Source organism: Petaurus breviceps, unplaced genomic scaffold (genome assembly GCF_028583685.1).
Source record: "Petaurus breviceps papuanus isolate PSGF00001 unplaced genomic scaffold, PetGlider_PUasm1.0 80, whole genome shotgun sequence".
Lineage (NCBI taxonomy): Eukaryota > Metazoa > Chordata > Mammalia > Diprotodontia > Petauridae > Petaurus > Petaurus breviceps.
In genome coordinates, this window is record NW_027186540.1 from 10,886,623 (window position 1) to 10,913,307 (window position 26,685).

General features: G+C 34.6%; 1 protein-coding gene across 9 annotated transcripts in view; it reads left to right on the forward strand.

Moving 5' to 3' along the window:
• LOC138176017 (semaphorin-3D) overlaps positions 1-23,306 on the forward strand; it is a 252,885-nt gene extending 229,579 nt beyond the window's left edge. For all 9 annotated transcript variants that reach the window (XM_069106724.1, XM_069106723.1, XM_069106719.1 and 6 more), the window contains 3 exons: positions 521-585; positions 4,518-4,657; positions 15,883-23,306. In XM_069106724.1, the coding sequence (XP_068962825.1) occupies positions 521-585; positions 4,518-4,657; positions 15,883-16,308 (631 nt within the window). In that variant the 3' untranslated portion in view covers positions 16,309-23,306. The remainder of the gene's footprint in view (positions 1-520; positions 586-4,517; positions 4,658-15,882) is intronic.
• Positions 23,307-26,685: the final 3,379 nt, after the last annotated feature.

Here is a 26,685-nt window from a genome sequence, read left to right on the forward strand (position 1 = left end):
AAAAAAGTGGAAAGATCTTCCATTTGTTTAAAATAAATATAGATGGGTATTTATCCCTCACCTCATTGATGAAAGTATCAGACAAAGCTTATTATCAAATCTAGTCCAGAAGAAGAAATGAGGAAATCATTGTGTGTGTAAATAATTGTTCAGTCAAATCTAATGCTCCCAAAGGGATCCCTTTCACATAGTTCTGTGAGACTATAGAGAGGCAGGTTTGTTTTCTTGTATCTGTTTTATAATGCATTTACTTTTATATTCACAATTGACATAATCTAAGCAGCCAAAGAAAAGAACAAGGAAGCATGTGACAATGATATGGAATACCATTTTGTATTAGTTGGTATTTGAAAGAGGAAGTCTAGTTTTTCTGAGACACATGGCCATCTATGTTCAAGTTTTAACAGGTGGCAGCAGTCCTACTCCACATTTCTGTCTCCTCTGCATTAGACATGGTTGTGTTCTAAGTCTAATTAGTTATTACTGATTTAAAAAAAATATTTTAATTCCCTTTCCGTAGACGAGCTAGGCGGCAAGATGTAAAATATGGGGACCCCATTACTCAATGCTGGGACGTAGAAGACAGTAAGTTTCTTACATTTATTCATTAAAAAGCCTTTTTGTGGTTTTCTCCTTTTAAAACTGAAGCATGAATTTTCTATTCATTTTTATTCTGAAACATAGAATATCAGTTTATAAAATATGCTTTTACATATTACTAAACAAATATGTTCCTAAAGAGATATAGTAATTAACTTATTGAAGGTCAAATCATACATGAAATGCACTCATAGAGCTAAATTTATAAAGATATTAGATAAAGAGGTAAAGAGTCTTCTAAGCTATAAAGCACTTACAAGTGTAACTTATTTTAAGAAAGAAATATTCCAGTGAATCACCTTGCAAAGTAAAGAATCATTTCATAATCATTCTTTATCTGTTCTGTATTTTTAATTTTTTTCTTTGTCAGCCTTTCCTGTACTGTGCTAATTTGCACTTAAAAGATTTGAAGTATTGTTGTTAGACATAATTATGTGTACCCCCAAAGCTAATAGGACCGAGGAAACTTAGAGGAGGAGTCAAAAGGGCAAAAACAAAGCTCTGGATGAGGTCTTAGACACATGGTTTCAGAAGCCCTGACAGCTCTTGGTCCATCATTCAGCTGACATTTTTCAAACACGTATGATACACACAGTACTTCCAGCAGTGTTTTCAGGGCTGTGAGTTCCTACTTTCTTAATGCAGCACTGAACCAACATGTGCTCATATGGTTGTTACAGACCCTTCAATCTTGGACTCTTTAGTCAGAGAGGAAAGTTAAAAAATAATCAAAAGGATGTCACAAGGTGAGTATAATTAATTCAGTTAGTGAACATGCATTAAGCATTTCTATATATTTTCCTCTAGACGCTGAGTATATACAAAGATGAAAGGTGATAATATCTGTTCTACTTTGAAGGAGTTACACTTTAGTGATTTATGAGGAATGTATACAGATAATTATAATACATGTGAAATGTTATTAAGTGAATAGGAGAAATTCAATGGAGTGTATGTGAATTTGGAAGAAGGAGTAATAATTGCTAGCCAGAGTAATCAGATAGGGCTCCATGGAAGTGGTGGCATCTAAATTGGACCTATAAGGTACAAAGTTTTCAGTATGTGAGGCAGGGGAAAAATTGTCCCAGTAGTGGAGGAAGTGGAGGTAGGAAAGTACAAAAAGTGGCATGCAGTGAAAAAGACAGTATCTCCAGAGGGAAGGGATGTCAACAGAGTGAAAAGCAGCAGATATATCAAGAAGAATGAAGTCTGAGAAGAAACTGTTGAATGGTACAATTCAAACATCATTGGCAGTCTTGGAAAGGGCATTTTCTATAGAGTGGCAGGGAGCAAAGCAGGATTGCAGTGGAATATGGAAGTAAATTTATGGTGAAGAAATAGAAACAGAAAGCAGAAAACTTTTTTTTCCCCTAGAAGTTAGGCACCCAAAAGGAGACAGGCGACAGTCAAATAACTTGAGGGAGAAATGCCATTCCTAATTCATAACTACAACTTAGGTTATCTTAAGTCCCCAAGAAAGATTTTAAAATGAAATTTAGTGATTATATATTTTCTAAAGGGAAATGGTTTGAGCATTTTGCTGTATAAAATGTTTCTTTCATATCTGAGAAAGAAAGAGTTCACTTAAAATTACTTTTAAATTAAATTAAGTATATTAACTTATAGTTTATCCTAGTTTAATATCAAATGCAATTTTATACCATTATAAGCTAGGAAGAAATCAGATAGTCTATCTGTATGTGAATACTATGTGTAAAATACAGACATGGAAAGGGGAATGTCATTAAGAACAGAGTTAAATTCTGGGTTATCTTTAAATCAAAATGAGTATGTACTCTAGGATACTGGTTACATTGACTGAATTAAGGAAGGGAATTTAGTCAGCAATTGATCATTTCAGGCAAATAATTGGTCTGACAGAATTTTCCACTCACAAAATTTTCCATTAAGTTGAATGAGTTGATGAAATAAATTTAATTTAATCTCTCCTTGCATCCTCGAGTCTACCATATGAAAACCAAAACAGATCATTAGAATATTTCTTCACTTCATCATAATTAGTGTAATCCTTTGGTGTTATAACACCCTATTCCCACAGGACTTCAGTGATTACTGTATTAGGTGTCCTCATGTTTTTGATGACCTTTCTCTTTTCCATCATAAATGATATCATGAGACTCAAGAAAAATTTTTGTTTTGGTAACTGTAGAAAATGTAGAATATGATATTTTGTTAACTGTGACAGACCACAGCTTTCAAATAGAAGCCATTCATTGGGAGCTAGAAAAGGAGTAATTTATGGGTATATATCATAGGCTTGAAAATTCTTCCTGAAAACAACAATAAATTGGTGAAAAGGAAAAGAAACCGATTGCAAGAAATAATCCAATGGATTTTTACATATCTGTATGCTGAATGTTCTTGTCCATTCTTAGTTCCTTAATCTTCTGCCTAATGTTCTAAGTAGGTTACTTTGCTCAATAGACATCTGAAAATTTTGCTCAAAAATATACGTCCATATTCAGGCGCATCTGGCTCAGCAGCAGTCATTTTCTATTTGATCAAATGTGAGCTCTAGATCTGAGATTACACATGGGACACAGGCTTTGGCTAGTTGGGAATGAATGTATTACAGATGGTACAATTGATTTAAGAGAATAAGGTGTCTCATACACCACTCAGAAAGTTTCCCATTAACTGCTTCATGCACGTGCAGTTAGAAGAGAGAGTCTTGAAGAATACTTCCATCTCTTTTTTCTTACTAAAATTAAAATAGAAAGATGGGTAAGAAGGTAAAGACCATTTTCTGAGTATTGGAACACATATATGGTTCTATATATTTCTATCTAACAATAAAATATTTTGCCAAGAAAGAAATGTCTTCACTCTTCCATATCGTTAAGTTGTAAACATTATTAGTTATTTTGATAGCTTTTATCATTAAACCACATTCATGTTTCTCTCTTTAAACATTTAGCATATTTTTAGCTAGGTGTTGGAAAGTAGGACCTAGAGTCAGGAAGACCTGAATTCAAACATGGCCTTGGACATTGACTATCTGTGTGATCCTGGTCAAATCACTTGACATCTGTCTGTCTCATTTCCTCGCCTATAAAAAGAGGATGATAATAGTGTCTACCTCTTCAGGTCCTTATGAGCATAAAATGAGATAATATTTATAATGTGTTATGCAAACCTTAAGAGAGCTATATAAATACTAGCTGTTATGGTTATTATTCTCCCAGGACTGACTAGAAAGCTGAAAGGTTACTGGTATGAGTTATATTTCTTTTTGCTCACTATGGGGGAAAATAATAAAGTTTGTTTTTTTTTAAGTTTTATCTAACTCAGAGAAGAAAGCTTATTTTCCAAGTACAGGAACCCTTTCTATTTTGACAGTATTTTTAAAATTATTTCTTTTAAGTAACAAAAAAACTTTTTTAAAATAATCTTTTCCTCCCTCTATGGCCCTGCTTCCTTGAGCCTGTTTTTTTTTTTTTAATCCTTGAATAAATATCTATATAGTTCAACAAAACAAATCCCCATGTTAGCCATGTCTGAAAAAAATGTGTGTATTACATTCTAAATTCATCATTTGGCATGTTTCACCTTCATTCTTTTGTGCTTGTGGTTTATCATTGCACCAATAAGAATTCTAAACTCTGTCAGTGTAGTTTTTCTTAATATTGATAGTATTTTATTTTGAACATTTACACCCTTGGATATGTGTGTGTGTATGTGTGTGTGTGTGTGTGTGTAATTGTTTGGAAATACTGGTCTAGAATTTTAAAAGTAAGTTCATTAGAGAATTGATATTAAACAAAATATGAAGTCCCCTTTTCTTAATAACATATTATAATTCTTTCCCTCACTGCATCTGTTCTAAATCAGTCCATTTTCCCATTGCTTTAAAAATCAGGTCGAGGTTAATCTCCTATACCATGTTTGCTTTCCAGGCATTAGTCATGAAACTGCTGATGAAAAGGTGATTTTTGGCATTGAATTTAATTCAACCTTTCTGGAATGTATTCCTAAATCCCAGCAAGCATCTATTAAGTGGTATATCCAGCGATCTGGAGAAGAGCATCGAGAGGAGGTAAGTTATTATCACCAAGATAGGGAATATTCATACCAAGCAAAGTATTATCAAAATAATTTCTTTTAAATTTCCAAGAAACAGTTTATTGCTATATAGGAAATATGTTACTTTTAGCATCATATGGCTTTCTGATTCATTCAAGTTAAGATAATTCATTTTATGACTTAATGAAAATTTTATATTGGCTTCAAATTTAAAAAGGGCTTATTTCATTATTTTGATCAAATACTTTTAAGAGCAGATTGAATTGGAAAGTAAACATTTCATGGAAAGCCTTTTACCCTTTTTCATTCCCATAGATTCTTCAAAGCACTGTCTCTGCCTGTTTTGGAAGCCAAAAAAAATTTGTTAATGCAATTTTTTCTCTTTGTTTAAAAAAATACTAATAAACCACCAAAATACAGTTCATCCTTGAGTTAGGCTTCAGATTGTAGGAAAAGCACAACCAATTGTAGAATGACTAGAAACATTCCTCCTTGATAAAATAGTCACCACCATAACATTCTATCCCAACTTTACCCTCCTCCCCACAATTAAAACAACAAAACTGGCATGTATGTGATATTTATGTATTCTGACATTAGTTATAAGAAAAAATTAACAGAATCAAAAGCAAAATAAACATGATCTTTGCTTTCATTACCTCACTCTATTTAGAACTTACCTGTCATTGAATGTAGCATCGAATTTTTCAATGCTTCCTTAACAAAGTCTTGTTAAGCAATTTGAACTCTTTGGAATGGTCACTTTGCAGAAGACCTTAACAGCAACAGACACATATCTTCAATACAATATATTTAAAACTGAACTTTTTTGTCTTTCCCCCAGAATCCTCCCCTCCAGTATCTCAGCATTATTAAATATTCAAGTAACAAGAATTTTTCTTAATTAATCTTTCCTTCCCACTACTACCCTGACCCATTGAGCCTCAGCATTATTATTCTCCCCAATCTCCCTCATCCCACATAACCAGTCCCTTGCCAAATCTTGCCCTTTCTACCTTCACAGAATCTTTTGCATCTGATTCCCTCTCTCCATTCATATATCTAGAATGTTAGTTCAGGTCCTCATCACTGCCTGCTTAGTTTATTGAATTAGCCTCCTAATTGGCCTGCCAGCCTTCAGTCTCCCACCATTTTAATCTATCCTATACTATTGCCAAATTTAATTTCATTCAGAGCATATCTGACCATATTGACTCTCCATTTTCTTCTAGCCCTATTGCTTTTGCCTTTAAAATAAAATCAAAACTCCTCTATTTACGATTTTAAAGGCTTACAAAAGCTGGTCCCATTGTACCTTTCAACATTCTGGTTACTCTCCCTGCCAAATATGACAGTCCATCAAAACTGACCTTCTCTGTTCCTCACACATGACACTCTTTTATCTCTGAGCTTTCAAAGTAGCCATCCCCCATTCTTGGAATGCATTCCTGCCTTCCTTCTGGCTAACAGAGTCACTCTCTTTCTTTAAAACAGAACTAAAACCCTATCTTCTACGTGAAATCTTTCCTCATCCCCAGTTAACTAGGGCCATTCCTCCCAAGTTTCCTTGTATTTAATTACTTTGTATGTGTGGGTGGGTGTGTATACACATGTATATGCATATATGTATATGAATGTATATATACATGCATATATATTTATGTGTTTGTGTGTACATATGCATATATACAAACTCATGCATGTACACACATTTATTTGCCTTATATTGATGTTGAAATGTCAGCACATTACTAGTAGGTGGTCACTTCATTCTTTGTATTTGTGTCCCCAGTATCTAGCATAGAGTCTGGGCAAGTCACTTACTATTAGGCTATTGTCAAAAATTCATTGTTTGTTTGATTGGGTTACATAGGCCACAACATATTACCAATTATGTCTTATTTGAAAGAATTTCTATAAAATATAACATCAAGAGAATATATGACTAGAAAACGTTGTGTGGCAAGGACGAGGAATAACAAGTAGATAATATCCTAATCTGTTGTGCTAGTATGTGGGAAATGATAAATACCTAAAGAAAGGACTCTATTCCATTGAGTATGGAGGAGAAATTAGGCAAAAATGGCACAGCATCATAGGCATGGTTAAGAGCTTTACTGTTGGAAGGCATACTTAAACAGGAGAGCGTGAATTCATTTAAGTATTCTGGTACTGACTGTCAATATGTTTAATCCAGCAGAATTTTTAAATGCTAACATTCAGATTGGTCAATTAGTAGTGAAATGGACCTAAGTTATTGAAGGGATTAGAGATCCCTTGATCACCACACTTCTCTAATTTAAAGCAATTACCTTTGTTTGGTAAGAGTACTTTTAAAATTTAATCCATCAGTAAAAAAACTAGCTGTGTAAAAGACCTGAGCAACCATTAAAATAAAAAAAAAGTTAACTTTAGCTCAGAAGGAAACATTTTCCAATTGGAGAGGTACTTAGTCAAGCTTTGAGAAGCTTATATAAAACATTAGAATCTAGTTCAGAGCTAGGGAGAAATTATGAGGGTGTGGCAATGGAGAACACAGAGTGGGGGCATCAAGAGTTGGGCTAGAAAGAATAGGAAACCCAAAGGCAGCAGGAGAAGAAAGTAGAACTGAACTGTGGCAGCAAAGGGAGACGTTAAGTAAGGTTGTTGGCTCTTTTGGCATCTATGGCATGCCACCCATTAGCCTTTTTCCTCAAGAATCCAGGGAAGTTCCAAGCAAAGCCCTGCCCATTCTCCAACTTCCTTTCCAGGTCTGTCAATAAACACTATAATATACTCTGGGGACTCTTGACCTAAATGATTCTGGTAACCTGAATTTTGCTTCAACCTCAAAGGAGCCAGGGGTTAACTATAGAAATAGAAATATGGATTAAGGTAGAGAATAAAACATGGAGCCTCAGAGAAACTTTGAATGTACTACTTTTTGTTTATTATAAATTTCCTGTAACAACAGAGGAAAGAACTATGTGGATCCTTAGGCACCTAGGCTCAAAATGAACTAAATATTGTAACAAAAGTGTTCAAATATTACAGATCATCTCTGTTCATATTAAAAGTTCATCAAAAGTATTTAAAATTTTAAAATTGAAGTTTTCTTAATGAGTTATTTATTATCAACTTTATTAGAGAATTAGTATCATAACTGTCCCCTACATTAATAATCTATAATCTGTCAGAAGTACAATCACATGTACATAGTGATTGAGAAATGAGAAATCATGTCATGTAGGAAGACCAGGAAAGGCTTAATAAATGGAAGTGGAATTTGAAGAGGGGATTGAAAAGTAAGTAGAATTAGGACAAGTAAAGATGGAATTTCTGAAAGAAGGGATCAGCAAGTAAAGGCATAGAATTCTAAAATCAAAAGGCATATAGAAAGAAAACAGCATAGCTTTGAAAGTTTCATAATGACTTTATTAGACATTTTAAAAGAAAAACAAGCTCTAAAGAACAGAGATGAATAGTTTTCCTGTTCCACAGTATTTGGATATTTCATGTACCAACACTCTTCTGTTCACAGTATATGTGGAAATGTAATTTTATTTTGTATTTAAGTTCAGAACAGTTTTTTTTAAATGAAAAGGAAATAGAATCTATATCAGATTGCATGCCATCTTGGGGATGGAGGAAAAGAAAATTTAAAACTTATGGAAGTGAATGTTGAAAACTAAAAATAAATAAATTAATATTTTTTAAATGAAAAAGAAAGAAAGAACATCAAGGGGAAATGTTCAAAAATACCAAATAATCCTATTTGGCCAGGAGATATAGTTAGGTATAAAACAGGAAACACAGATTGGAAGCAATGCATGGAGGACTCTGATTGCCAGGCTAAAGAATTAGAATTAATTTGGCAAGCAGTTAGAAGGCACTGATGTCTTTAGGTAAATTTATTTATTAGGAAGATAAATCAATCTCTCTTGGATAGCTTGGGAAGAAACATTATAGATAGGGAGCCTAGATGAGAGTCTTTTTACCATTCTTCAGAGGGTACATGATGAGAATTAAAATTGGAATAGTGATTGTGGGAATGAAAGGAAGATGAGACATATGAAAGATATTAAAAAGAATTATCCAGACTTGGTGAGTGATAAATACCAGGGATGAGGAAGAAAGAGTCAACATTCCAACCCTGTAAAAATGAAGGTGCCATTAATAAAAATAGGAAAGTCAAGAAGAGGAGCTAGTTTTGATGACAAAGAGTTTGGCTTTGAACATGTTGAGTTTGATGATCCTGTAGGGCACCAAGTCAGAGATTCCCAATGGGGAGTTTGAAAGATGCAACTGAGATATCAGGATAGAAATTGGTTTTGGAGACAGCTACTTGAGTCACTTTAATGGAGTTGAAGTCCTTAGGGTTGATAACATCATCAAAGGAGAAAATACCAAGAGAGAAGAGAAGAGGTGTTAAGGACAGAACTTTTGAGAATGACTTTATTTAGGTGGTAGAGTATTCTAGTCATGCCATTGGTTTCAACAGTAACAGAGTTGGTCAGGTTCTTAACACTCATCTAATCCAGACTGCTACTGAATACCTCAGTCCTCTCTTCAGTATCCTGAACAAGCCGCCATCAATATTGTCAAATGGGGAAGAGAGGTCTAGGCTGATGAGAACTGAGAAGAGGATTTGGAGTCTTGGGAAATCTTTGCCCACCTTCAGTGTGATCAAAATCAATGCCAGAAATCATTTTTTGTGTATGTTCATATGTATGTATATATGGGTACACATAGATCTCTCTCATTTTCCAAAAAAGATGTATTAGAGCAAAGATTTCTGAACTTAAAATATTTTAGATTTTATTTTAGTTGTGTGATTTTATAGTTATCTTTTAAAAGAGAGAAAACCAACTTGGTTTCAAGTTTATTTGTTAATATAGATATGTAAACTTTCAGCTTAAGTAAAAATTTCATTAAAATTTATCTTTTAAAAAATCTGACTTAAAAAAGTGTGTCCCTTGTATACTTTGCCTACTTATTAACATTTTTTAAATTACAAATTTATATTATTCTTTTCCTGTTGTCCATAATTTACCTAATTATCTTATATCCTTTTGGTGGAGAAATTTTTATTAATATTATAAAGGTTATTAATACAAATTCTTTTTCTTTTTTAAAATTTATTTGTAGTAGAATTTTTAAAAATCACTTCACACAGTGATGATGGTATCATGTTCGGTAAATTTAAATGCAACTTCAACTGTGTTTTTATGGCATTGGATTTTAAAATACCAGAGCTGTAATGTTTCAGCAGATCATTTATACAAAGTGATGCTTTGTCCAGGACCTGCAATACTGTTTCCTGAGGGGAGGAAAAGGGCAAAATCCAGACTAGATTGGAAGCATTTGGCCCAGCAGGACATACTCTCCTTCTTGCTCAGAAGGTCACAGTTCAGAATCTTACTTCCACTCAGAATGGTTTCTGGGAGGGGACAGGATCTCCTGTAGCACAGAAGCTGTCACCAGCCTGTCCTGCTGCCAGTGGGAGGATGCTTCCTTACTGAGTTATTTCATAGTCTGGTGCGATTAAGTTCATGAGTCAATTATCTAGTGACTTGTTCTTGATGCTGCTTTTGTAATTGATGATGTTTATGCCTCTGACTGGTGCATTAGTCAGCAGGTCCCAAGTGTCCCACCCGCCCACCTTCCCCAACTGTAGTGAACTGGGAGTAAAAACTACTTCCACTACTTTAATGTAGTCAGTCATAAATTCCTATGTTTAATATCATCATCATCATAATCATTATTTCTGTTACTTTAGGTTATAAAATGTGCAGAGTATATGATTCTGAGAACTTAAAACATCTTTCAATATATCCCTTCTTTATGAATTTATTTCCCTTTGTGATACTTTTATAAATAGTCCTTATCCATTCTCATGTAAAAATATTTCCCATATATAATTTCATCTTTTCTTCAGTGTTTACTAAACAAATTTTAAAATACTTTAGATACTCGATAGAAATGCATTAGAATACAACAGTCCCATTGTCTCCATTTTGTTTTAAAATTCTTCAGTTAGCTAGCTCTCTTCTGTGTTTAATTCCACTTTTTCCTGGTACTTTTTCATGTGTTAGTTAATGAGAGGAGATGTCCTTTAAAGGTACAATCTCTTCTAAGACAGGTGCAATATTTTAGCTGTGAGGGAACTGACAAATGAATTATCTGTAAAGGAATTACCATTAGTCAGCCATTAACATGAACAGAAGCCACTGACCTTTACCTGATGTCCTGGCACTTACATATCCTCTCCTCTGTCTTCCCATTTAAAAAAAAATTGCCTTTCACTGGAGATCTACATTTAATAATTTGAAATATATCATATTCTCTTTACTCACATTAGGTAAATGGATATACCATGCTTTTTTCAAGCACGATTTTGATTTGTAGGTCTCAGCAATTTTTACTTATCACTTCTAAAGTGGAGAAAATTCCATGAGTTTAAATCATTGACCAAAGATTGCATTATCTATTTGCAGAGGAGTTGCATTTTCTAAATTGACTGTGCTGACATTTCGCTGGAGAAATACAGCATGCATAATGCATCCTATTTCAATGTGGAATAAAAGCAGCATGTGACACAAGAATGTAGAGCAGGCAAATGTTAATCAACTGCCTAATTTCTGGACGCACAGATTGCCTGCCTCCAAATTGCTAAAATCCTGTGATAATCTAATTTATCAATTTAGAATGCATCCTGTTGGAGCTGCTATTCCATTATAACACATAGTTTTGAAATTTATGGAAAGAATAAAACCACATCTAACATCAATGAAATGATCTGTATTACCTAAACGGCAAATCCAGAAAGCTTGAAATTTAATAAAATGTGTTTTACATCTGCAGGTCAGAAACTAAAGGACAAATTAAGCATTCAAGAGTAAAAGGTTAAAGATCTAGTACCAAGTAATGAAATGCCAGGTGTTTATGAAACTTTCTGTCCTGTGGGGACAAAAGTATAGAGAGAAGGCAGGAAAATGACTAAACTTGTGAGTAAAACAACATAAACAGGGTGCAAAAAGAGAACAGGAAAAAAAATAATAATGAAGTGTTATACAATAGGTGTAGAATCAGTCATAATTTCCCCCTGCCAAGATTTACAAAACCAACCAAACAAACAACAAAGATCAGTGGAACAGAGATATGATGGCTTTTATACATTAGGCAATGTGACTTAAGAAGGTCATTATTAAGAATCTTAGTCATTAAAAGCAAAAGTTGTTATGAGTTAGAGTAACACATTTAGGTGCCTAGTTTCCCTGCAAGTCCTTGTCTGCTGACAAAGATGACTAATTTTTGATATCCCCCACTCCTCACCCCCAAGCAATATGGCAATAGTCTCCAACATCGTTAATGATATTTCACTCTTTTTTATTTTCAAAAAGATTTGGCCACCTAACTCTTCAAATATACCTCATGATAGACAAAAAATAGTCATTATGTAGGAGAATGAGTCTTAATGAGGGACTTTTTAATGGCATCTGTAGGGTGGAAATAATAGTACCTGCTCTACCTATATCACAAGTTTCTTAGGAAAATTCAATGATATAATGTGTGTAAAAACACAGCATAAGCTACAAAATACCACAGTAATATACGATAACAATACTAGGAGGAAGAGGACAAGGAGGAGGATTATGATGATGGTTGGACAATTACTCCCTTTATGATAAAGAGGAAGATAAGTGAATCATCTAAGGACAAAAGGGAGATTAAGAATAGACTCTAGGGGCAGCTAGGTGGTGAAGTGAGTAAGAGCCCCTGCCAGAGTCAGGAGGACCTGGAGTCAGGAGGACCAGGATGTTTCAGGCCTCAGATACTTAACACCCACACAAAAAAACTGCCCATGTAACCTTGGGCAAGTTACTTAACCCCAATTGCTTAAAAAAAAAAAAAAAAAGAATAGACTCTAGATTGGGAAATTACTATGATTTGACCTTACTCCAAAAAAGGAAAATAACTCAAGTCTGTAAGTTTACTAAAGGGAAAGCCTTTCTAAAGTGTTGAAAATGTAGAATTAATTTTGCTTTATATTTGGCCAGCATTCCATATTGGATTGGGAGTCAGAAAGAACTAGGTTTTAAGTCCTGCTTCTCATATTGACTGGCTGTGACTTGGCAAGTCATTCAGTCTCTCAGTGCTCTAAGCAACTTTGTAAAGCTAAATGTAGAAAAGTTGCTGTTCTGCATTAGTTCCCAGGGAGACCATTAAAAGGATGAAATCACAGGTCTTGTTTAAAAATAATATTTGACCTTAAAAACCTAACATGTAATTAATGTAAGCTCCTAGAGAGGAGGGGGCTGTCTCACTTGTGTATTTATGGTCTTCCTATTGCCTCTGTCAAAGCTTAGAAAACAGTATATGAAGGTTCTTTCCTAAATGCTTATTGATTGATAGATTGATTAATTGATTGATTGTAATGTCCCAGATAGCCCCCAAGGTTTTGAGTTGAACAAAGAATTCAGGGTGGGCATTTTAGTAAGCAGTTCTTTTTCTTCAAAGCAAAACAAAACTTTAATTTTTTTTTTAATTTCAAACCATAAAGATTTATTTTCTCTCTTTATCACATCCCTCTCACTTTCTTTGGAAACAAACATACAACGCTTTGTAAACAAATATGCATAGTCAAGTAAAATAAGTTCCCATGTTGGCCATGTCCAAAAACCTGTGATTTATTCTGCATCTGTAGTCTATCATACCACTATATCAGGAGAAAGTTGGCAAAATGCTTTCTTATTGGTCCTCTGAAATCATGGTTGGTCATTGCACTAACCAGAACTCTTGGGTCTTTCAAAATTATTTGTCTTTACCACATTGTCGTAATTGTATAGATTATTTTCCTGGACAGGCTCAATTCCTGATCCTGTGCAATTCCTGCTTTTGAATCAGTTCATATAAACCTTTCTGAGTTTCTCTGAATCTCTTCCTTTCATCATTTCTTACAGCATAATATATTCCATCATATTCATATACCATAATTTATTCAGCCATTGTCCACTTAAATGGCAAACTCCTTTAGTTCTTTGCTATTACAAAAAGAAGCTGCTTATATACTTATATATTTTTATATTTGCAAAAAATTTTCCTCTTTCTTTGATTTCTTTGGAGAATAGGCCTAATAGTAATATCATTGGGGTCAAAGGGTATTGTATCAGCAAGCACCCTACCATATGCAGGATGACTGCTGGCACAGGTTCTTTGATCTGCTTTTCTATAGGAAAACAACTCAAAAAGGGTTAATCTTACTTTAATCAAACATAGATCCTTAGTTCAGGGGGAAAAGTCAGCACCCTGAACTTCAGAAAATATAACCAGAAATTACAAACAGATAAAAAATACAGAGAAAATAACACAGTTCAACAGACCAACAGACAAGGCTTTTAGCTGTCTGACCATTACATACATACAGTGTTAGTTACCAAAGAGGGAAGCACCAACATCTGGATTTTCAAAGTCGGGGAGGGGGGGCTTAACAGCTGCCCAGAGTCTCATCTGGCCAAATTACACAACTCTTCCCAATATTTAGGCCTATTAAGTGGCAGGGAAGATCTTCAAATTCCCTTACCATTACAGTTTTATATAGCTTAGTGAATTTGGGGGCATAGTTTCAAATTTAAGTAGCTTCATTTAAGACATTCATGAGTTTGATATTAATTATGAAGTAATAACTCACAATAATATAGTATTTTTAACATCATAACCACCCTGTGAAAGGTTGTGGTAAAAGTATGATTATGTCCACTTCACTTTTGAAACAAACGACTAAATGAGCATATATAACTTTCCAGATACCCTAGTTAGTATAAGATCCAGGTCTGTGTGGTGTATTTTCCTTTCATCACATATGAGTTCTTCATATAGTACGCAAGAGGTTAAGATAAGGAACCTGTTTGGTTTTGTTCACATCATGAGAAGCAAAGCCAAGAATGGAGGTATTCTTCTACTTTGCTCATCTGTAGGAAAGCACAACATATAATGCGTACTTAATTGTCAGGGTTTCTTCTTTCCTCTATATTCCTACTATACTTCTTTCTTCTATATTCCTATTTCAGTGGCAGAGGAAATATCCTGCACATTTTTCCACATGAAGACACAGAGCACAGTCCTCCCCCTGAGAAAAAATTGAATTTAGTTATCTTTCTCCCTCCTGGATTTCTATCTTCTAAGAGTGTTAAATGTATAAATTGGGAAGGCTTCTAGCTTTTTGGTGGTGGTGGTGGTGGTGGTGGTAGTTGCTGTTTTCTCTGAAAGTGATATACTTGACACTGCACAGATTAAACAGAACCTTGTGTCTATAAACACTCCTCCAGTTTTACAAAAGATGGGTTCCCTAGCTGTACCAGATTTTGGGCCGTTTATTTTAAATATTAACCCAGAATATTTTAAATGCCTTCTAATATTATATCTTCAAAGAAAATCTTAACAATGGGGGTACTTTTGTCTACTGTGCTTTCTCACATGTGAACTCTGATTACCATGTCATATTATACATCGGTATGGCAAATATTTCCACAAACTGCATATTTTAAAGTATCACATATACACCACAGTATCAAAATCCATTCCAAAAAAAAGAGGGAAATTCAACTTAAAATGTAGCTGTGGTTCTCCTCAGTTAGAAACCTCACTTTCAAAGAGCTATGTGGACCTTTGTCCTTGCCATTCCACTTGATATTTAGCAAGTCACTCTGTTACAGCTTCCACATACTAACATGCTGTTTTGATCATTTCTTTGGTTGTCTTTTATCTAGAAAGAAGTGTTTGTGTCTTTCAGAAAAACACTGTTCCATCAGACTGTTCATGTGGGTACTTTCCTAAGAGCTCATTCTTTTTTAACCAATGGTTATTGATTTCACAGTACAGTTATGGAATTCAGATAGCAGCCTGTGCACCCAGAATTGTTTATTGAATCAATTAATCTACAAGGCAGGTCAATGAGAGAGTTTGTGTTTTTCCTTCATTTTTTTTTTCCACTGTGTTCTGTAAGACTGAAAGACAAACTACTGCATTTCAATCCTGTGGTTAGACTTAATAAGATGCAAATGTGAATGGCTCTCAATAAGGTTTAAGTGGGGCCTGGCTTTTTTTTTTTTTTGATAGGACACAAAGTAGCCTGTGTGATGACAGACATAAAGGGAAGAGATCTTGCAGGTTCACTGGAGTATAAATATGTAACATGTTTTCGTTTGCTTGGAGCCCTCTCTGTTTTTAATTTATTGCCTCCATTTTCCAATTCTGCAGCTGAAACCTGATGAAAGGGTCATCAAAACTGAATACGGGCTGCTGCTTCGCAGTTTGCAGAAGAAGGACTCTGGGCTGTACTACTGCAAAGCACAGGAGCACACATTCATCCACACCATCGTGAAGCTGACTTTGAACGTCATAGAGAATGAGCAAATGGAAAACACTCAGAAAGCGGAACACGAGGAGGGACGGGGCAAGGACCTGCTGGCTGAGTCCCGGCTGCGGTATAAAGACTACATGCAAATCCTCAGCAGCCCCAACTTCAGCCTGGACCAGTACTGCGAACAGATGTGGCACCGGGAAAAGCGAAGGCAGAGAAACAAAGGGGGCGCTAAATGGAAGCACGTGCAGGAGATGAAAAAAAAACGCAACCGGCGCCACCACAGGGACGCTGAGCCGCTGCCTAGAGCCGTGGCTACGTAGTCCCCTTCCCTGCAAAAGCAGTGGCGCTCTTACCTGCAAAAGAAAGACTGTGTTTTATCCTTCATTCTTGTGCATAGCCTCTCTTCAAGGAGATTTGCTAATGCACAGTAACAGTAATCTGGATGAGGCAATAATGGGAAATACAGGTGCCCAAGGGGAACTTAAAACCAGTTTGTTCTGAACTGACATGATAAATTCCAGAATACAGAATCCCGCATGGAATTGAGAATTACTTTTTTTTTTCTAAAATTTTACCCCCTAGTTTGTTTTATTTAATTAGGTCATAAAGATAAGTGAGCTACGTCCAGTTGAATCATATTTGTAGGGGTTCGTTTTCCTTGGCTATCCTTTAAAGACGTTGGTTTACTGTGCATTAGAACTATGTCGTCGTCGTGACAATTCATTCCACTCTTGAGCTCTCTGTGTCATGGTGGTGAGTGGAATGATTGCACAGCACACAATTCGCATTGTCAATGAGATCTTCCCAGTGAGTCAGGCACTGCTGGAGCATATGGTAGGGATTTAGGGAGGTGCATTAATTCTTCCAGGACAGGAAGGTTCCATTTAGTGCAGTGGAGCTCTGATTTACTAAAGGGCATAAATATACCTCCCAGGATTCCTAGCTCTTAACAGGGAAGAGGTAGGAAGATATGTGATTTTAGAACATATGTTCATGTATATAGGGACAGAATATTTGAGGAACTGTCAGGATACAAGGTGCTAGCTATTTAATAAAATAAGAGAATGAATGTGAAATATCAGGTAAAAGAAAAATATTAAATTATCTCCAATGTTCTAATACAAATGGGATTTGCAAGCCAACAGAGAAAAATAGAACCATAAATTTTTGGCTTCAGGGAATATCCATTTCCCCATAAAAAAAAAAAAAAAAGAACAATCACAAATTAAATGGGAGAAATGTAATGGAGCTTTATTCACTAGGGCATGAGTAGTTGCCAATTTGCAATCCATCTGCTAAAATGAAATCTAAAGTAAAACAAATTGTCAGCATGATGCTAAAGAGTACATCTTCTAGGTGATTATGGGAAGGATGAACACAAATTTATTAACAAACAGTGGGGTTCCAGTGTATACTTTCCTCCATTCCTTTAAAAATGTACCATACTCTGCTCATTATTTCCACTTATTGCAACAGTTCTTCCTTCTTTCCCTTCTTTAGGTTAGATTAGATTTAAAAGTAAGCAAATAGGAAGAGTTTAAAAGATGATAATTGAGGGTGAGCTAAATATTTGGTGGTTGGCAGAACCAGTGCACAAAATAACAAACGGAAAGGGTTAAAATAACTCTTTGACTTTTTTTTTCTTTTACAGTGAGTGGTCTTTTGTATTTAGAATTATGTATTGTAATTCAAGCAGAATTGTCCTAAGTCTTTCTTTAATATAAATAAAATGTCCATGTTTAGATAAGTAAAATTATAAGATTGAGATGAGCAGATTTTAATGTTTTCAATAGCATTCTTTTAAATTCTCCTTTTGGCTTTCCTTTTTGCATATGCATATATGCACATGTCTTTTTGTGCAGGACATACCTTTTCTTCTCCTAATTCAGAGCCACCCTTAGCCAGCCTTCCTCTGTTTTGTTTTTTCATGCCTTTTTGAGAGTGAAATGAAAAATTAGCCACTTCCTTCCATGGAAGAAGGCTTTGAATGAGTAGACAAGTGACAGACTTTGCTACTTTCTCATGCATTTGACACATCTTGAGAGGAAAGCTATGTGATTGGAGGGCATCTCATGAGGACTTGAACCTAGAGTATAATTTTGGCTTTGTGCTCAGGAAATTTCCTCTATCCCACTCTCATTTGTCTCCTTGTTGACCTATCTCATATTTACTGTGCCTTTGTATGAGATCATATATTATATTTCCATACATATCCTCACATATTTGTGGATATGTCAATGTAGTCTAAGTTTTTTTTTTAGCAAAATTCAAAAATAGAAGAAAACCAAAGCCAATTATCCTTTATGGTTACAAAAAGAATGAAGGCAATCACTTCAAAGAATTGCTGTTAATTAATTTCATGACAAGGTTTTTGTAATTGATGAATTTCTGGGTTGAAGTTTTCATGAGTCACTTCTAGGCCAAGAGCAAACATGATAACATTTCATTTTGGGGGTATACCAACATAGTTTATTGACAACAATTAAAATTGTAGATTGTTATGAGAAATATATCTTTAAATATTAAGGTTAAATAGATCCAATTAGTAATTTAAAAAAAAAATTATTTTGATTTGTTTTAGAAAGAAAAACTATCTAAATCCTTAAAATCAACGAATCTTTCTTTTGTTATGGTTAAGTGCTCATGAGGGCATTTTCTCAAGATGGCCAGAAAGAGAAATGATACATAAGGATATAAAGAATAAAAAGGTTTCAAATGTGTTCATTTCTGGTGGCTAGTCAAAATACACTGGAAGTGTGATTAGTAAAATATAAATGCCACATAATATATAACCATTAAGTCATTGTTTGTAGAAACTTTTAGGCTAATGAGATGATCTATCAAAGAATACTGAATTTAAACAACACTAGTTGGGTTCAACCATGATAACATGTATATATGTAATATATTTATGTGTGAATATAGACAGATAGATGTGATTAAATGTCTTCACCCTTTGATTACCTAAAAAAAAAGTTATAGATGATTCCTTTTCATACATAGAACTTCTGGCAACCAATATCCTTTACGACTAAACCTTTCCTTTGAGCTGCTATCAAACAGCTTAACTGAACAATCTACATTTTTACCTCTTTCCCCTTCTTTTAAAACTTTAGTTCCTGTTAAGCAATGAAATAGACAAATATGAACAGGAAAGGGAAGAAGAAGCAATATCACAAAACTCCACAATTAGTTGACTGAAAATAATGTGGTTTATTATGCCTATAAAGTACTGCTCTGAAATTCTGCAGTGCCTGGGAGGTGACCATGGGTTTTCAAAGAGAATATTTAAAGTCATGCATTCTTGAAAGTTGGACCAAACTGGAAAAACTTTGAGTACAAGCCTGGCTGATGATGAGTTGTATATCTGTTGTGTGAGAAAACTATTTGGCTAAGTTTGGAGATAATTATCATCAGAGGGTTAGCCACATGGTGTGAGAGAGAGGACCAAAGCAAGTCAATAGACAGTAAACTAAGACAAGGAAACATTATAATCTGCATGGGGAAAGAAGTATTCCCACCTTTGAAATTATGGAGACTTGAAGTAAGTATAGACTTGTAATTTGAAACTATAAGAAATAGTGTTGCTCTAAAGTCTGGACTATAAGTTACTTTTTTTGTGTGAGCACCAAAACATTTATTTTGTATTCTCCACAAGTAATAAGGCGCGTTTCCAATCACAGTCAATAACTAATCAATTAATACTTATTGTTTGGGAAATAATTGTAATAGACTGTATATTTATTTAGTGTCTTCACAATAGCCTCACAATCAGTTGAAAAAAAATTAATCTACTGGTTTACTTACATTTTAAAAATTATTCTGACTTTGTTACTTCCTACCTTTGTTGCCATGGGCAATTCCATCTTTGAGCCTTGGTTTCTTCATTTGTAAAATGGATGAAGTGACCTTTAAGGTCCCTATCAGCTCTGTATCTATTATCACATTGTCCTACTTCTACTGAATCTGTTAACCCAATTTACTGTATTAAGATGCATAATTGCACATAGACACCTATTTTCAAACAGCTGTTTTCTTTGTAAAACTTCATATTCAAATCTTCCCAAATATAAAAAAGAAAAAAATGTCATAGCCTATAAATCTGGTTATTTTATAATGGTAATTTGCATTTATATAGTGCTGGCAGATTTAGAAAGCACATGCTTTATATAAAGGTCTTAAGAGAGGATGAATTATCAGTCCCATTTTACAGATGAGGAAATAGAGGCTCAGAAAGGTCTAAGAAGAAACTCAAACTTGGTTTTAAATGTAGGTCTCCTGATTCCAAGTCCAGTGTCCTCTTTGTCTTACTATTCCAAACTTCCCTTTCTAGTAAGCATTCATTATCACAGGATAGCATATGACCTTGGAGTATATGACTTATCTTCCATTCTAGAGGTTCTCAAACTTTTTGGTCTCAAGAACCCTTTCCACTCTTAAAATTATTAAGGACCCTCCCAAAGAACTTTAGTTTATGTCAATTATATCTATTGATATTTACCATATTAGAAATTGAAATACTTTAGTAATATTATGAAAAGTTTCAACTTCCTGGACCTTGCTGAAGTGACGGGGGCAGGGGCAGGGGGGAAGTAGTTCCTCCTAGGTCATACTTTGAGAATTCCTACTCTATACCATCATCTTCCAAAGCATCGTCTTAGACTCTAGAAGGATATTTAATGAAAGTTAAATAAAGAAAATAAATTTCAATATGCTAAATGACAATAAAAAAAAACTTAATGAATGCCAATGCCAGTGAACTGGGCCCCAAGAATCATTCAATACCAGTCCTAATATATGTAAGTAACCATTTTACTATTTTAGGTTAATAAGCTAAGGACTTAATCGTGTTATAAACATTCATTATTTCATTAACAGGCGTAAACAACTACACTAGAATCTTGATCCCATATGGTGCCATGCTGGCAAGAAAACAAGCTCCGGCTTGTTCAGGGCTCCTATCCAATGTAGTGTATTTATGTCCATATTAGACCTTACAGCATCATCATCAACCTACTGTATTTTAAATACTGAGTATGTATCCTCAAATAGACCCTGAAAATAGTTTTAATATCTAAGAGTGGGACTGTTAGGGTTTTTCTATGAAGAGTACACTTATATTTAGCATTTGGGACAATGTGTATCTCTAATAGAGGCTGATGAAAATAAATATTTGAGACCTAAATAACTATTTAGTAAAATAATATGAAGCATAACTGATATTTGATAGGTTATGAAACAAAATGGATGCTGCTTGTAAACTGGGAAATCTGTAAAAGCCTTAAGTCATGTGACATTTTAAATAAGAATCTAGATATTGTCCGTTATCTTCCCTAAATATGTAATATTCACAAAATGTAACATAAAATCTATGTTGTAAGTTGGTTTAGGTCACACTATATTGGCAAAAGCAAATGACTTACTGAAAGTGAAATGCCTATCAGTATTGAGATTTCAAAAGTACAATGCTGTTTGTTCTTATTTTTGTGTAATCTTGCAGTTAATCCAACTTTAAATAACAGCTCTTACATTTTTTGCTTCATGAATTTAACACGTTCCAGGTAACTTTTGTAATATTTGAGGATCATTAGTTAATACTTCGAAAAAATGTATATCAGCAAATTCATTTCTCTTTTCCAAGACTGAGGTCAAGCAAGCATATCTAGATTCATTGTTGGAGTTTCATATTCTTCTCCCTTGTACTTTACTGCTTTTGTGTTTTCTTGCTGCTCTTCTTCACATAACTTATGCTGCTAAATGGCATCCTGCCTGAGACTTTTTCGGATCAGTGTGCATTCAATTTAGGGAATTTTATAAAGACAGTTTGCTCAGAACAGATGCTTTGTCGGAATTTGAATATATGTGGTACCTTTGTTCTGAGAAATTCAAAGCACAATGCTAAACATAATTTTAAAACATTCCTGATTAAGTAGCCAGAATTCTCATTAAAATAGGTAAACTGCGGTGAAAAGATTGAGAGATCTGCCAAGGTTACATCATCTGTCCCAGAGTTAGGACTTCTGTTCGTTTGCTAAATAATACACACTATAAAGACTTGGGTCATAAATCTCTCCTGGAGCCCTTAAAAATGTCCCATAAGGCATACAGGCTTAATATTTAGTAAGTAATTAGGGACCCAATTTTAAAGAGAATTTAACATTTTGCAAGTGCCCTTTTATCCATCATCAAAAATAAACTATTCAGGGGTGGCTAGGTGGTGCAGTGAATGGAGCACTGTTCCTGGATTCAGGAGGACCTGAGTTCAAATCCAGCCTCAGATACAACACAAAAAACTAGCCCTGTGACCTTGGGCAAGTCACTTAACCCCAATTACCCTACCTTACTCCCTTCAAAAAGCAAAAAAAAAATAAACTATTCAATATCTATTAAGGTCATTTGACTCACCAGAATAACACATTAATAAAGCATTTTGATGTTTACAAAGTATGAACAAAATTGAAATACAATCATTTCACTCTGAGATTTCTAATGCTTAAATAATATTTGAGTTACTACAAAGTCACATTTGTGTTTAAATTACACTCTACACTTCAAGTGTTCAGTTTTCATCGGGAAAGATGGCTTCCCCCCCTTCCAGTAAATTACTAAACCACACATATGTTGTGTATGTTTTGGTATTGTACCTTTCTATCTTGTTCTCCTTGGGAAATATGGCTTATAATGGGTTCTCCAGGTCAAAAGTCATTTAGATTTTTTTTAGCATGGTCCCAAGATGTATTTTGATGAAGAGAAAGAAAAAAAAAGTTTCAAAAGTTTCTCTGATTCCACTTAGTAGCAAATCACAAACAAAAAGAAAGTCAGAAAATAAAAGGAATACCTCACATATGATGTCTTTTGTAGGAATAAATATTTATAGAACAATTTGAGGTAAATGTTTGCTGGGGAAGGGTCTAGGATCTGTAACTTATCATAACTAACCATGTAACATAATTCCTGCATTTTAAGTGGTTTACAACCTGTTTTGTACTTACTTTTGCTATCTTAACAAAGTGCAAATCTTATAGTCTTAATAAGAATCACAACTGTTAGATGTCAATTTTGACTGTATTATAATAAAAGGCAAATATTGAAATAGAGTTCTAAGATTACAAAATTAGTTTGTTGGCATTTTTATATGTTTTACTTTCAAAACACAAATATTGTATGAGAGAATTTAGAATCAAGAGCCTAGGAACGAGGTTCCAGTTTTCTGTATTAAGGTTCAACTGTTAATGGGTATGTACCTGGAAAAAGTTATAATGTATAATGGAGAGTTTATAGTGCATAGTTAAAAAGAAATAAACAATCATCTCATGAACTTGTATAGGAGAATTTTCCTGATATAATTAACGGAATGGAATTTATTGAGAAAAATGCTTCTACTAACCAAACAGTTCTCATGCAATTGAAACCATAGCAAATTATTAAGAAAATATTAACTTTACCTAACAATATTCTTTGAATAATATTACATCATCTTTTATCACTGAGACATTTAAGATCTTGATTGTATTTGATTGAGGGGGAAACAGCAAATATTTACCTAAGTCATCTCCTTCCCCAAGAGACCTGTTACTGTAACATTCATACAGTTTAGAACTAGCCTTGAAATTTAAATTCACTCAGTTCCAGTTTGAATCTGATGCACAATGGCTGAGTGACCTTAACCAAATTAGTTAACTTGTCCAAGCAACTCCCTAAGTCCCTAAAATTCTCCAGTAGTCTGTGTGTGCCTTTGGAGGAATCTTTTGTATCCTTCATTGGATGAAATCACAGGTCTGGGCAAAATCTCTACTTCCTGTACAAAAACCAGGTGGTTACAAAGCAATTCATTATAAAATTCCACATCCAGAAGATAGACTACAATGTAATTTGAAGTGCAGCCTTTTATTTGGGAGGATTGTGAGTGATTATGCTTTAGAGATCATAGGATTATAGATTTTTAGCTCAAAGGGACCTTACAGATCACTAGTGTAACTTCATTTCTCAGATGTGGAAACTGAGGCCCTAGAAAACAGACATGGCATCCAATATCATAAACACAAATGATTCCTGAATCCCCTTCTTCCTTCTGCACCCCCAGTTTCAGTATCAAGACTTTCAGCTCCTGCTTCCAGAAAAGCTATTGGGGAAGACACAACTAGGGATACTTGGAACTTTTGGAAACTTCAAAGACTGAGGAAGGGAAATGCTGTAGATTTTTGGTGGGATGGGGGGCAGAGAGTTGGGGGAGGAGATGTTTTAGGTCAGCCATTTAAGAACAGTTTCCCAGAACAGGCCTTTCTACAACAAAAATGTTTTTCCCCACACTGTTTGAATTTCTTTTTCATTTTCTTTTGCTACTAGAACTTCAAATAATTAGAGATTCACTAGGGTTGAAGAAAATCCTTTTAAAATTATATTGGTATAATTTCCTTTAATATCATTTGCATTTTCCAATATTACCTGCCCCTTCCTCTTTCCATAGAGAATCACTTTCAATTTTTAAAAAAGTGGGGAGAGACAGTTTTTGCTAAATTTTGTTTGACTGTAATTTTGGATCCTAAGGCTGGCCTAGAAAGGGTGCCACATGAGCAGTTGAAGACATTGGAAGGTGAATGGGGGTGGGGGGATTGTGGACTAGAGGGAGACACATAGGGACAATAGAGAAGTATAGAAAAGAAAACTGGTAATCACTCAACAAGAATGTATTAATTGCCTACTATGGTCCAAAATGATGCTAAGTACTAGGAATACAAAGAAAGGTAAAAATCATGGTCCCTGCCCTCAGGGAGTTAATACTCTAATAGGGAGGACAATGTGCTTACTATATAAACTATTTGTGGTGGGAGGTGGTCAGGGAGTGTAGAGAAATGCCTGTTGGAGAAGGTAGGATCTGCTCTGTCTACCAAGGAAGCCAAGAGGTAGAGATGGACAAGGATCTAGGTATGAAGGACAGCCTGTGAAAAGGCATTGTGTCAGGAGATAGAGTCTCATGTGTGAGGAACAAAAAAAGATAAATTTACCTATTTCAAAAAATGATTTATGGTAAGCTTCCTATCCTGGGTGGGGACTTTCTCCCTCTTTCTTCTCTACTCTCCTACTGTATCAACAGCAGCTCCCGGACTCTAGAATACAGGGTCGTACTATCGTTATAATAATTCAGCTACATAATAAGTTATTTAAATAGGCTAACCTAAAAACTTAGCCTTCATTTAAATTTATTGCTTTGAGAAAACATCAAAATTTCAGAACTCTAAAAATCTAACAAACTTTTCAAACACAGTCAGTTTGCAACTTGTCTGTATAAATGGCCTTTTTTCCCCCTTGTAATATCATGGAGCTTAATGCATGTTTATGCAGATTGGGGGGGGGGGAGGAACTCCTTCTAAAATAAAACCATCTAATAGGCAATGAGCTATTTAAGCTGTTTCATTTTTTTTTTGCTAATTTTTAGTTTTCTTTTGTTTCTGCCATTTGTTTTGTCATCACATTCATTTTTTAATACAACCATCCCCTGCTAAGTATCAGTTGTATCTGACAAAATATGCAACAGTCCATACCCACAGTTCTAAAAGGAACTCTCCAATAAAAGGAAGGAGGTGAGATTTTTCATATGAATTAAATAATATTTTTTTAAATTCTTTTAATATATTTTGGTCTAGCCATTGTACATGTTGTTTTTCTGATTCTGCTTCCTGGACTTCATATCAGTCTATAATTTTCCCAAATTTCTCTAAATTCTTTATACTCATTATTTTGGGGATCTCAGAAATATTTCATAACATTCCTGGCCTACGGTATGTTTAACCCTTCTCCATTCAATGGGCACTGACTTTTTTCCAGTTTTTTTTAAATTACAAAAAGAGCTGGTATGTATGTTTTGTTGTTATATGCTTCTTTCTGTCTTTGTTCTCTTTGCAGTATATGACTGGTAATAGGTCCTCTAGGTCAAAAGTCACATAGATACTTTATTAGTAGCGTTCCAAATTGTTTTGAATAATGGTTGGACTGGTATACGACTGTATTCCTGAAGGGTCTGGAACATTGCCTATTTTCATTTCTGTCACCCTTGCCAATTTGATAAAACCTTAGTGCTATATTAATATGTATTTTGTTTCTTATTAGTGAATTGGATCATTCATTCTAATGATTGGTTGTTAATGGTGTGCAATTCTTTGAGAGCTGCTTGCTCCTATCCTATGGGGAACAGGTCTTGATTTTATGTATTTCTACTAATGGCCTATATTTCTTGCATATCAGACCTTTATTAGATATTTCATAGATGAATGGTCTTTGGTGTATGCCTAAATGTAAAGCCAAGAACGTGCAGCTTTCCAGAGAACTGCTGCTGTGAATAGCTTTAAGATTCTGATCACATAATATAGTGGACTCTCTATTTATTCAGCAGTAAACGTTCACAGAAACCAAAGTACAGCATTCACAATGATATAACATAACAATTTATTACTGAAGTGACCACATAGTTTTAAACAAAATATATCATTCAGTAAGTCCTTAACTCAATCATCCTTAAGGAGCAATCCCCCTTAAGGGACACAAAGTACAAAGTTCTCCCACCCCTAGGTTGTCTCAATCTCTCAGTCAGAAAGTCTTTTTTCTTCTTGATTGGAGAAAAAACTTCCAATCATCCTTAAGGGGTACTAAGTAAAAAGTTCACCCTTCCAATCATCCTTAAGGGGTACTAAGTAAAAAGT